Raw genomic sequence first — 12,006 nt, 5'->3', positions numbered from 1 at the left:
AAGAACAGCAAACAAAGGAATCAAATAAGGCATCGAATAACCAGATCGCCGAGAACTGCCGCGCTTGCAGCGTCTCATCAACAATTCCCTGATCATGACATCGCACGAGCTTTTCCCTTTCCCTCGAGCGAGTGGGTAGCGGTGCCAAGGGTCACGATCATGAGTTCGTTGCAGATGCAACCGCAGCAGCACAGCAGCGGCAGCAGCGTTATCTGGAATCAAGATAGGGAAAGCCGTCAGGTTAGCCGAGCTCTCTCGTGCTCGTGGTCGGGTCAAACCGGCCCCACCAACCGGCTAAAGGGTCTACGGCGGCCGAAATGGCATTTCCCACCGAGCTTGTCCCGCTGACATGTCTGCGCAAGGAGGGCTTCCTGGGGGGGACGAAATAGGGAAAAGGTCCATGTGATTCGGACGGATCTTCTCGGCTCAACTGCGGTTTTGTCAGACGCATGCTCCAGGGGCACAAGCAGCGGCTGCATGCCTGGCTGTTTCCGTGTCCGGGCATAGATACCACGAAGAGATTGCCATACTTTGACAAGCGAAAGAACAACTGAAATTCTGCCCGCGGCCCGGAATAGCCGACGAGCATGGGACAAATTCACTCAAGGACCAGCTCGATTCGTTTTCGGATATCTAATCAGGGAAGGAAACATGCGGTTTAGACCCAGGCGCACAAGGGGTCTTACAGCGCAGCTTGCGCAGTCATCTATTCAGGATGCATCCTGGTTGATCGCCGCAACCCGCCATGATAGGAAACGGTTGACGGCAAGGTATTGGTGCGTTGGTAGTCACAGGCTACTGCGTACCAATAAGCGGGCATAGAGCGAGACCATTCCAGCTGGGTGCAGTCCACACATGCTCATCTAATTGCCGCCAACGGAAGGGCGTCTGCTGGCCATCGTCCAAGCTGGATTAATCGTCAAGCCGACATGTGAACCTTTTACCTTTTGAAGGAAACCAATACAGTGTGTGTGTGTGTGTGTGGAGCTGAAACAAGGAATGCGCTCAAGTGGAGGCTGCCCGGCCATGACTTGGGCATCTTTGCTGCAAAACCTCGATCACGATCAAAAGCAGGAGTTTGCCTGAGCACAACCCATGTGAGTCGGAATTGTATGTTGCGGCCAAAGGGAGCGGGCCGGCAAAGGGACTAAATGATACGAGATAGGCTCGGGCGCCTGTGAGCCCCTTGGAGATTCATCAGCGTCGGAAAATCTTTACTCTCCTTATCAGAAAAAGAGTGGGTGATGATCTAACGGAAAGGGCCAGACCGCTCAGGACGTCACGATGCGGGCGATGCGGTGGCCACGCGCTGGAAGAGAGAAAGGGGACGATGCATGGGTATCGGTCCAAGCCCGCCGCCAGAGAGTAATCGCCAAGAATCGTGAGAAATACCATCAGCAGTGTCAAATAGGATGGTTGGACCCGGCAATGTGTCTACTTTGGTTGGTTCTCACGGGCAGTTGAGAAGTGATGGAAGGAAAGCCAGAAGAAGAAGAAGAAAACATAATTCGAGACATTATTCGTAATAGCTCGCAGCTTTCAACGAGAGCCGTGTCTGATGCATGTTCGAGGCTCAACGCACGATGTCAGAGTTAGGTGGCCATTGAGTGAGCGGCCAACCAGATGAAGCCAGGCGTGTTACAAGCGAGCAGCCTCGTGCAGAACCAGTAGAAGTTGCGAAGAGGCTGACGTGTTTAACGGGACCGTCCTTGGGGGCAAGGAGACACGGTGCATCGTGGGATCGTGATTTCCGACCTTGATGCGTCAAAACTTCGACGGTCTGGTGGGCTTCTGGATGAACGGAAAGGTGGACAGCGGAGGAAGTGGACTGCGATGCGTGGGGCGCCACAGTTACTGGACAGAATCTGGCGTCAGAAACGGAGCGACGGCAAGACGGGCGCCCATCACTGCTCCTTTGTGTGCTCTCACTGAGAAAACCCACTGAAGTGCCCGCCCCAGTGCTCCTCTCCGCCAAATCCTCTCGCCTCTCTCCAACTACAGTGGACATCAACCACCGCAGTCCACTGTTTCTCGCCATGCAGCCAAACTCTGGGGGTGGAGAGTTAAAAAGAAACGTGGGAGACGGTTGCCGACTCCTGCGAGTGGCCGCGTCAAGCAATGGAATGGGGATGTTTGTACATACCTGAAATCAAGTAATAATCTCATCAATTCGGCAGCTTGAAAAATGTTTGTTCGGTCCAAGGCGACCGACATGATGAAACATCAGTCGACATTGTGTTTGTTGAATCGATGCAAGACTTTGGAGTGAGACGCTTGGCATACCAATGAGTGACGACGGGAGGAGGGCTGCTGCGTCGACGTATGAGGTCGCATCTGACTTTTCCGACCAGAGAGACCAAGGCGACGACGATTGGGACAGGGCATGCAACCGAGCCGCATCGTGGGATTTGGTACAATGTGTAATTTGAATTTGCTGCATGGTGACATGGAGGCTGTCGTCAGACTAGCGGTTCCGCGAAAGACAGCGTTTGGTGGTTGACTGGGTGCCTGCCGGGTGAGGTCATCGGCAGGGGGTGCCCCCAGATTGAGGGGCTATGAAAGGTGAAAATTGAAGGGTGATCCCAGGCGACCAGAGAACGGTAGTCGGCCGGCGCAGTGAGTTCCCCCATCCGTACCATGATTGACAGGAACAGGAGAACAGGATGAGCAAAGATAATGGGAACAGATAACGTCAAAGGCAAAGTAAGATTGCCATGGTGGAATTGCCATTGTTTTGATTCCCATGACGATACCTTAGGACAGAGCGAGACGGCAACGAGGCGTGCAAATGTCGGGTTTGGATTGTTGACCCGTTTCACCATCATTAGTATGTAGCCGCCGCGTCGACGATGGGTTGTGCTTGCTGCGTGCTGTATCCTGTCTCATGCAAGTCGGTCACTGCGCCCGGCTACGATAGTGTCAAGTGGAGCGGGCTATTTGCTACCAGTCCGGCCGTTTCTGTGTCTGCCTCCTGTTTCCCCCGACGATAGAGTGACAGGCCATTCATCGCGTCAAATGAGAAGGGCCAGTGTGTCCCCTCTCCATGACCCTACCTGCAGCTTGTTCATCCTAGTGTAGCAATCTCACCCTCCGTAGATGCGTGACACTATGGCTCTTGGGGATAGTGTTGCGGTCACCGGTTACATTCTGGCGCCACGGTTGAGATGCGGGCGAGTCAGCATTGCATTATGCAGCAATCATGATCCATCCAGCCGCAGCATCCCCCAGAGAGTGTGAAGCAAGGGCCTGGGGTAGACAACAAAAAACCCAGGATACACGGGTTCCCCAGACTCTCTCAACCGCTTACATACCTGAAGGGGTCCAGTTGTTCCGGGAGGTTCGAGATTGGGACGTTTCAAGCTTCCAGCCACACGGAACGCACGAGTCCAGCGTAAACCTTTGCAAATGGGATAATAGCCGCGCTTGGCTACTGATCGACAATTATTTACGCGGAGATGTGTTAGTGTAGCCCAGGGCTTATTTCTCAACGGCTCGTGGGTTGGGCATTCTCGGGCAGTGATTCTATTGATGCAGGGTGACGATTTTCGGGAGCCGGACGTGGTGCGGCACTTGTCCGATTTGGACCGAAGTGAAAATTGAAGCAAGTTCAAAAAAACAAAAAAAAAAAAAAAAAAAAAAAAAAAAAAAAAGGAAGCGATGACGATGTGTTTGGGTTTGACCATCGTGGGCGGTGCCATCGTGGCCTCACCCTTGCGGCCTTGCCTTGGCTTGGCCCTGTCGGTGAAATAGGGAAATGGCGCTAGTGGTATTGGATTGGATTGAGGGGGGCAGGGGGGAAAGCGGGCCCGTAGAGTTCTGGCACACACTGGCTGCTGGGAGCTGAAGGTTGGGTTCTCTTTTGGGGAAGGAACAAGTCGGAGTAGGGAAGAATGCAATGGAACGTGAAAAACAGACCGGAAAAGGTGAGAGCAACCGTTTGGACGAGTCACACCTACACCTTCAGTTTCCTGACAAATGAGCCCCACTTTCCCTGGATCGATCAGTTTGAATAATTCACGATGCAGTACAGGAGTCCTGTCGGTGTTCCATTCTGTGTCGGAGTCTTGGAAGCTGGTAGAACTGAGAAAATTCATCTTGCCCTGCTCGCCTCATGTCTAGAAGACGGAGATGAGTCAATGCCCTAGGAAACATGTCGGCAACGTGGGCAGGTTTTACGGACTAATCTCGCATAGCGAGCGCTGTAGCAGGGAAATAAATGCCTCTGTCAGCTGTCGGTTGCCTGATGCAGAGTGGCTTCTGGCAGGAACAGGTGCTAGAGGTGGTGAGATGGTACCATCTGGCGCCGTAAATGCCAGTCGCCAGTGACTGAGAGGAAGGGCCGTTCGAAAAAGGGCCGTTAATTCAGTGGTGCTCGGGCTGAGGGCTGGCTGGTTGCTGGCCGGGCTGCTCTGCTCTGCTGCTGTCTGACACCCCCAGACGAGCCAGAAGAGGCTATCGGAGGGTTGCCAAGCATGATCACAGACAGATAGTTCGGTAGCATTGCGTTGCATGACGACAAGCCCACCCTGTGCCTGTACCTGTAGCTGCATCAACTGTTTTCGCAAGCCCGAAAAGAAAGAAGAAAAAAACACTCGCTGACGGAATGGGGGGCGTCTATTATTGGCCTGCATTTGGCGTGCTGGCCAATGAGACACCCAGCCCAACCTTCGTACTACTTGTACCAGCACCCAGTGCACCCCAAGAAGTACTTCCAGGCCAGCCCCAAGCAGCAGCCGCTAATCAGAAGATGGAACCCCGCCATCCTCTTGGTACTTGCATCATTGTGGGTTCCTCTTGCTCGCCCACTCCCTCCACTCACACACCCCCTACCCACCTACCCACACAAGCCATTGATCGGTCCCAGGTCCCCTAGATCCGTCATCAGTCAGGCAGTTTGGAATTGCCAGTTGCGGTACATTGAATGCCCTTCCCAACATTCACCTGGAATTCGATTTCGATTGCCTTCACATCGATCGTGCCCTCTGGCAATATAAATTTCCCCGTTCCCACCTTTCTCTTCCCATCCACTCTGCTGACTTCATACTCTCCACCTCTCCATCGACATCCAATAATCTACCCACTTCTGCCAGTTGATCGTCTCTGATCGTGTATTATTTATACTGCCTCACCTTCTCCCTTCTGTTGACCTTTCCATCAACATCCACCAACAACAAACACCGTCAATCTGAGCTTCCATCTTTGAAAGCTCAACCAACAACTCCACTCAACCTATTACACTCCAACCAACCACAACACCCTTCTCCAACCGCCATCATGCCCGGCAAGAAGGCTGTCCACTTTGGCTCCGGCAACATCGGCCGCGGCTTCGTCGCCTGCTTCCTCCACGAGTCTGGCTACGAAGTCGTCTTCGCCGATGTCATGGACGACCTCGTCAACAAGCTGAACGCCAAGCCCTCCTACGAGGTCATTGAAGTCGGCACCGAGGGAACCGACGTCAAGACAATCACAAACTACCGCGCCATCAACTCCAAGTACAACGAGGCCGAGCTGGTCGACGAGATTGCCACTGCCGACGTTGTCACTTGCTCCGTCGGTCCCAACATCCTCAAGTTCATCGCTCCCGTCATTGCCAAGGGTATCGACAAGCGATCCCACGACCTCAAGCCTCTGGCTGTCATTGCCTGCGAGAACGCCATTGGCGCCACCGACACCCTCGCCGGACACATCAAGGACCCCAAGAACACCCCGGAGCACCGTCTTGAGGACCACCACCTCCGTGCCGCCTACGCCAACTCGGCTATCGACCGTATCGTCCCCGCCCAGAAGGAAGACGCTGGCCTCGACGTGACGCTGGAGAAGTTCTACGAGTGGGTCGTCGAGAAGACCCCCTTCGACTCCCACGAGATCCCCACCATCGACGGCATCAAGTGGGTCGACAACCTGCTGCCCTACATTGAGCGCAAGCTGTTCACCGTCAACACCGGCCACGCCACCGCCGCCTACCACGGCTACAACAGACAGAAGCAGACCGTCGACGATGCTCTGCGTGACAAGGAGATCAAGGCCATGGTCTCTGCCGCTCTCGCCGAGACCAGCAAGCTGATCGTCGAGAAGCACGGTATCCCGGCAGACGAGCAGGAGGCTTACAAGCAGAAGATCATCACCCGTATCAGCAACCCTCATTTGGCTGATAGAGTCGAGCGCGTCGGCCGCGCCCCCATGCGCAAGCTGAGCCGAAAGGAGCGCTTCATCTCCCCTGCTGCCGAGTTGGCCGAGAAGGGCTATCCCATCGAGGCTCTGCTCGGTGCCGCCGAGATGGCTTTCCGCTTCCAGGACATCGAGGGCGACGACGAGAGCAAGGAGCTCGCCAAGATCATGGCCGAGAACGATGCCCACGGTGTTGTCTCCCAGGTCTGTGGTCTCACCACCTCGGACAAGCTGTACCCCCACGTCGTCAAGATTGTGGAAAAGGTCCAGGCCGACAGTCAAGATTGAATTACGGAGCACCGCCAGTAGAGCTGTGGTTGTGGATGTTTCCATTTTACCCCACAAACAGCACCACCTTTTCTACTTCTCCACCTTCGATTCTGCTGCCACCACCTTTTCTTTATTAATTATGACTTTACGACATTTGATTTCTGCGGCTTTTGCACCGCCGCTTGTTCAGCGAGGCGCGCATGCGATTAAGGGAATCAAGAGGGGCATGGACACTGGCGTTTGCGTTTTGTGACATCTACGAAACACAGTCCTCATACTGTCTTCTAGGTAGTCGGGCCTTGCATTTCTACAGGACCCACGGTACTCTAGTTCTCATGTATATAGATTCGGCTAAAAGGACTTTTGCACTCTCATAGATGCGTGCCAGGCCTCATCAAAATTGAAACATGATAACGAAATTATGTGTTTTCTTGTATTGCGATGTGACTTCGTATCTGCGATCGGTTGGTTTCATTCTTGCTACAATCCCTTCACGCATTCTCAACTTGCTGACTGTTTGCTATTAATGCCCCGTGGCAGTTCACATACGGGACATCCTCGTGATGGTTTAACATTCACTCCAATTCACCAATCTACAGCACAATTGGATCAGTTATTCTCGGTGATGGCTAGTGTTAGCCTAGTTTCCCCAAGACGGCGGGAGTACTGACTGGTTCCCTCCGAAGTAACCGAAAGCAACATGATCGTGTTGTCGCCGGGAAACCCCAACTGTCCGTGGGTGCCAGTAACTGACCGCTTGACTGCAAAGCAACACTTGCCACAGCGCAAAAAAAAAAAAAAAAAAAAGCACTGTGTCATTTGCTCGTTGGGTTGAGTAGGAGCAATCAATGAGCGTGCTGGGCTGCGAATCCTACTGCTTCGGGACAGATTGATGCGGGCGATCGAATATGCTGATTGAACTGTCTCGGTCTGGCGATACATTCGTTAGATTGGCTCTGCTGGGTCCAGGGCCGCCTACATAACATGCCATGGAGGAAGATTGAGGCAGTGCACAACGAGGCAGCTTTCCTCGGCAACATTGTACATTCTGTTTGGCGAGCATGACTAGAAGGGTGATGTGGGCACGCACATCCACGAAGAAGTGCCATGTGGCTTGAGATGGCTACTCTCATGTCGCCGTGACCGATCAGTGAATCATGCCAAACCAGAATGCCCTCGAGTTCAAAGCCGTACCTCTACTGCCACGGGCTCGTCGTCACCTCACTCATATCCAATGTCCGCATAGCAAATTCTAGAACGTTCGCTTTTCATTCATTCGTCTTGGAAAACCAAGATAGGGAACAGGAGGCAAAAGACCACGGAACTCCACCATCCATGTCTTCGAAGCCATGTCTACTTTTTAAGATCAAAGGGTTGTTGTTTTTTGCCTTAATGCTACCTGCGGGCAGGCCTTATGCCTCCCGCAATAGAGCACTACCATCATAGCCTAAGCCCGCTTCTTCCTCATCTTTCTCTATACCCCAGACATCCATTCGTTCACCGTAATCGCTTTAACTACTCTTCTTCTTCCTCTTCCTCCTCCTCGTCATCTTCCTCCTCCGCCTCCTCGGCAGCATCATCAACCTCGATCAGGTTGTCGGTGCCATTGACAGCAACACCTCCACCGTTCTTCTCGAGCGTCAGCCACTCATCCCACTCGGGGAAGAGCTCCTCGTCCTCCGTCGGCGCGCCGATCATCTTGGCCACGCGGCCCTTCTTGTTCTTCTCGAGGCTCTCCTTCCACTTGGCCACGCATTCGGGGGCAGCACTGGGCTTATACGTTTGCGCAAAGAGAACGGCCTCGGTGAAGCGACCGGTCTTGGTGAGAATGTCGATACAGCTGTCCAGGTTACCCACCCGCCAGTGGCATGTGAAGGCGACGTTGTGTGCGGCAGCCTCCTCGGCTTGTTGAGCCAGAGACGCCAGGCCCTTCCGATCGTTGATGCTAGTGTAGATCAGGAGAAGAGAGCCAAGGTCCTTGGCGTTCGTGAAGCAGTTGATCGCCAGAGGGAACTGCCAGCCCGCAAGAGCGGCGTCGCCAACAGTCTTCCACTTGTGGTCGACATCTGCTTGCTTGGCCAGTTCCAAAGCGATCTCCAGCTGGTTCAGGCTCAAGGCGAGCTCGAACTTGTGCTCCGGGTCTGTCGCCACCTCGAGAGCCATCTCCTTGTGGCCTTGGCCCTCCAGGAAACGGGCAATCTTGTTCATCTCGTTTTCGGGGATGCTGGGAAGAAGCTCGCTGGCGGCGTCCATCTCCTCACGAAGCACTAGGGTCTGGTACTCCAAGACGGGTAATGACAGGGCGAAGGAAGTAACGTTGACATCCTTGTCGGCAAGGTAGATCCTCGAGTCCCTCTGGATGTAGCCCAGGATGTACATCCCTTGGTCGAAGTGGGACACTGTGTAGGTTTGGTCACCGACCAAGTAGTTCAGCCGGTTGGTGCTGTTGGTGTAGATGAAGCAGTCGCCAATCCATTCACCTGTCCGCACAGACTCGGAGATGTCGGTGATAACGTCAAAGGCGGCCTCAACTCCATCCTCGTCCTCCTGGCCCGCCTGGATGGCTTCGACGTAAGCTTCACGCGAAAACCTCAGGACGTAGCAGGTATCCTCGCAAGCCAGGGCTACCAGCTCGCCGCTGTCAGACCAGTAGACCTCCTTGGGCTCAACCTCAATGCGACGCACAAGACCACCGGTTGCCCAGTCGTAGAACGAGACTCCACCCTGACCCTTGACACCGAGCAGGACGCCTCCGGTCAAACCATCAGCGGAGAAGGGGATATCAAGTCCGCCCGTCTTCTCGACAAAGTTCTTGTAGACCTTGACGCTAGTGGCCGACTCGCGAATAGCGAAATCGTTGCTGTTCTCCTTGGACGCCCAGACAAAGTCCAGAGCGGAACCGAAAGCCTTGTTTCTCCAGGCAAGCGCGGTGTAGATGATGTACTCGCCATCACCACATACGGAGACGAATCGGCCGTTCGGGGAGTGGATAAGGGTTTGAGGGTAGACTTCGCAAGTGCCGAGATCCTTGGTGGGGAGAGTAATGGGGGCGTTGTCCTTGAGCGATGCGTCGCCGCCCTTGATAATCGACGAGACGACCTCGTTGTGTCGGGCCCAAATCAGCTTGCCGGATCCGTCCATGGACACTGCCGGCTCTTCGCGACCGAGCTTGACGACGACAGCACCATCGTCGAAACCGACGGCGACTCCTTGCTTGCCCTTCTGATAGGCGACACACCATGCTCGCTCGAGGCCGTAGTTGAGACTTTGTTCGAACCGATATGTGTTTGCGTGCCATATCCTGATGGTGCCGTCTTCTGAACCCGAAATGATGATCTGTAATGCAATGCGCGGTCAGACTAGCTGGCCTTGCTCCAATGAGAGGCGGGCGTTTTGACTTACCGGGAGCTCTGGGTGGTACATGGCAAAAGAAACATTGTTAGTGTGGCCCTCGAGCGTGGCGATCAGGGACTTGGTGGTGTAATCCCAGACCTTGACCGTCCTGTCGTCCGAAGTGGTGAGGAGGTAAGGCTTGTCGGAGTGGGGATAGTAATCGACGGCATTAACACCCTTAGCCTCATGGGCCTCGAGGGTGAAGTTGGCTGTGGAGGAGCCCAGGCTCCAGATCTTGACAGTTCGGTCCAGGCAGGCGGAGGCGAAGGTGTTGGTGTCCTTGGGGTTGATGGCCAGTCCCATGACATAGTGGCTGTGGCCCTCGAAGATCTGGACGCACTTCCAGCCCTTCTCCCAGTCCCACAGCTTGATTGTCATGTCATCGGAGGCCGTCAGGATGAAGGGCTGGGTCGGGTGGACGGCAATGGCGCGAATGTAGTCGGGGTGGGCCTCGAAGGAGGTGATCTTCTCGGAGGTGTTGTAGTTGTAGACGCGGAGCTGGAAGTCGTCGCTGCCGCAGACGATCCAGTTCTTGCGCGCGACGAATCGGCCGGCGCGGACGGGGACGTCGGTGAGCTCGAAGGTCTTGACGACCTGCTGGGTCTCGTATGACCAGATGTAGACATGGCCCGAGTAGAGGGTGGTGAGGATCCAGGGCTCTTGGGGGTGGAAGTCGATGCCCTTCACACGCTCGCTGCGCGCGAAGAGCTGTCGCTTGACGTCCAGACGCATTGTGGCGGCTGGCGCAGCGATTCTAGGAGTTGGAGGTGAGGCCGCGGGGGGGATCGGTGTGGTTCGTGAAGCTGGGAGCTTGAATAGGGATTACGAGGCCAGCTTATCCTCCAAGACGCATCGAAGAAGCCCAGGCCGTCGGAGAGCTATTGCTGCGAGGCGGTTGCGTCAAGAACGTCAATTCGTCCCTCGGGTGATCGTAAGTGGGATGGAGAAAGGAGGGAGCTGCGCTGGCCAGCAATTCAGTACAATTATTATCGGGTGCAATGCAGCGCAATTGATTGAAGCCAGCTGCAATTAGTTGGAGACACGTTGAATTGAGCGAGCCCGCTGTCCAAGTCCAGCCAACCTGGCCCCCTGGCCTGCCGGTTGTGCCCCACTCCCGATAAACCTCCAAGTCAATTCAATTGGCAGCCTTGTCTTATCGGTCCCTTGTGGCGCGTCAATTGAGGCTTGACTTGCTGAAGCCACAGTCTCCAACATACCGATTCTTGTGTTTGCGATTCGGGGTCCTTACTACCTCTCTTTAGGCGGCAGTTTTGGGACTGGACGATGAACTTTGTACCAACTGCCGCCTCTGGCTTGCCGTTCCAGTACAAAGCTCTCAGTTATTGCTGGGGCCCAGGATCATTTCGCGAGGCTATAAAGTCCAACGTTGATGACCTGGAAAAAGAATATAACTTCTTTGGTCCTCCATAGGCTCCATTTATGAGGAGGCATATCTGACCATAGCTGCATCCTTGTCGCCATCGATACACGTTCCGTTCCTAGATTGCGAATTCATCACCAAGTTGGCATGTCTACAACTCGAAACACTTGGTGCACCTGATGGCTCTGATCTCAATATCTGGGCCCGACAGCGTCCTTTGTGCGGCATCCGTGCTTCGTACGACGACTCAGACCTCTGGAGGCGCCGCGCGTGGGCCTTCCAAGAGCAACAACTCTCAACCCGCTTGACATGCTTCACGCCCAGCGACGTCCCGTGGAGATGTAGGCTTGAGCCAAACTGCGAGTGCGGCGATGTGAAAAGTACGGTCGACTGGGAGTTCTCATGGCGAGAACCATCATGCCTTTCACTGTATGAGTTGTCGGACTTCTGGCATAATGGAGCATTCAAATACTCCTCCAGGGATATGACGTTCCCCATTGGTAGACTACCTGCCGTCTCCGGACTCGTAAAATGGATGAGCGAATGGCGCGCCCAAGATGTGTACCTAGCAGGATCGTGGAAGTCAACCCTGGTCAACGACATGTGTTGGCACAGAGACGCTGGTGCAATATCTGGGAGTCTTCCATGGACCATGCCGCGTCTGTACCGGGTACCTTTCTTTTCTGCGAGTGTTATAGCTATAATTCTAAACCCCATGTTCTTGCAGGAGGCTGTTGCGGACTTGAAGTTTCTCCCGAAAATTTCGCCAAAGACCTTTCGGTTTTGCTTTATCA

General features: G+C 54.3%; 2 protein-coding genes across 2 annotated transcripts; one reads left to right on the top strand and one right to left on the bottom strand.

The window, feature by feature from the left end:
- Window positions 1-5,274: 5,274 nt before the first annotated feature.
- On the top strand, window positions 5,275-6,456 carry PG986_006477 (Mannitol-1-phosphate 5-dehydrogenase; the record flags this gene model as incomplete). Its single annotated transcript, XM_066842699.1, has 1 exon — window positions 5,275-6,456. The coding sequence occupies one exon, from the start codon at window positions 5,275-5,277 to the stop codon at window positions 6,454-6,456; it is 1,182 nt and encodes a 393-aa protein (XP_066702561.1).
- A 1,497-nt stretch (window positions 6,457-7,953) lies between these two features.
- Window positions 7,954-10,563, bottom strand: PG986_006476 (coatomer subunit beta; the record flags this gene model as incomplete). The annotated part of the gene is made up of 2 exons (XM_066842698.1): window positions 7,954-9,774; window positions 9,841-10,563. 2 exons carry the CDS (start codon window positions 10,561-10,563, stop codon window positions 7,954-7,956), a joined length of 2,544 nt encoding a protein of 847 aa, XP_066702560.1.
- Between the last annotated feature and the right edge of the window lie 1,443 nt (window positions 10,564-12,006).

This window comes from Apiospora aurea, assembly GCF_038362705.1.
Source record: "Apiospora aurea strain CBS 24483 chromosome Unknown utg000004l_segment0_segment0, whole genome shotgun sequence".
In the NCBI taxonomy this organism is placed as follows: Eukaryota; Fungi; Ascomycota; class Sordariomycetes; order Amphisphaeriales; family Apiosporaceae; genus Apiospora; species Apiospora aurea.
The sequence above is the reverse complement of the archived record's forward strand: the minus strand, read 5'-3'. Positions and strand labels throughout refer to the sequence as shown.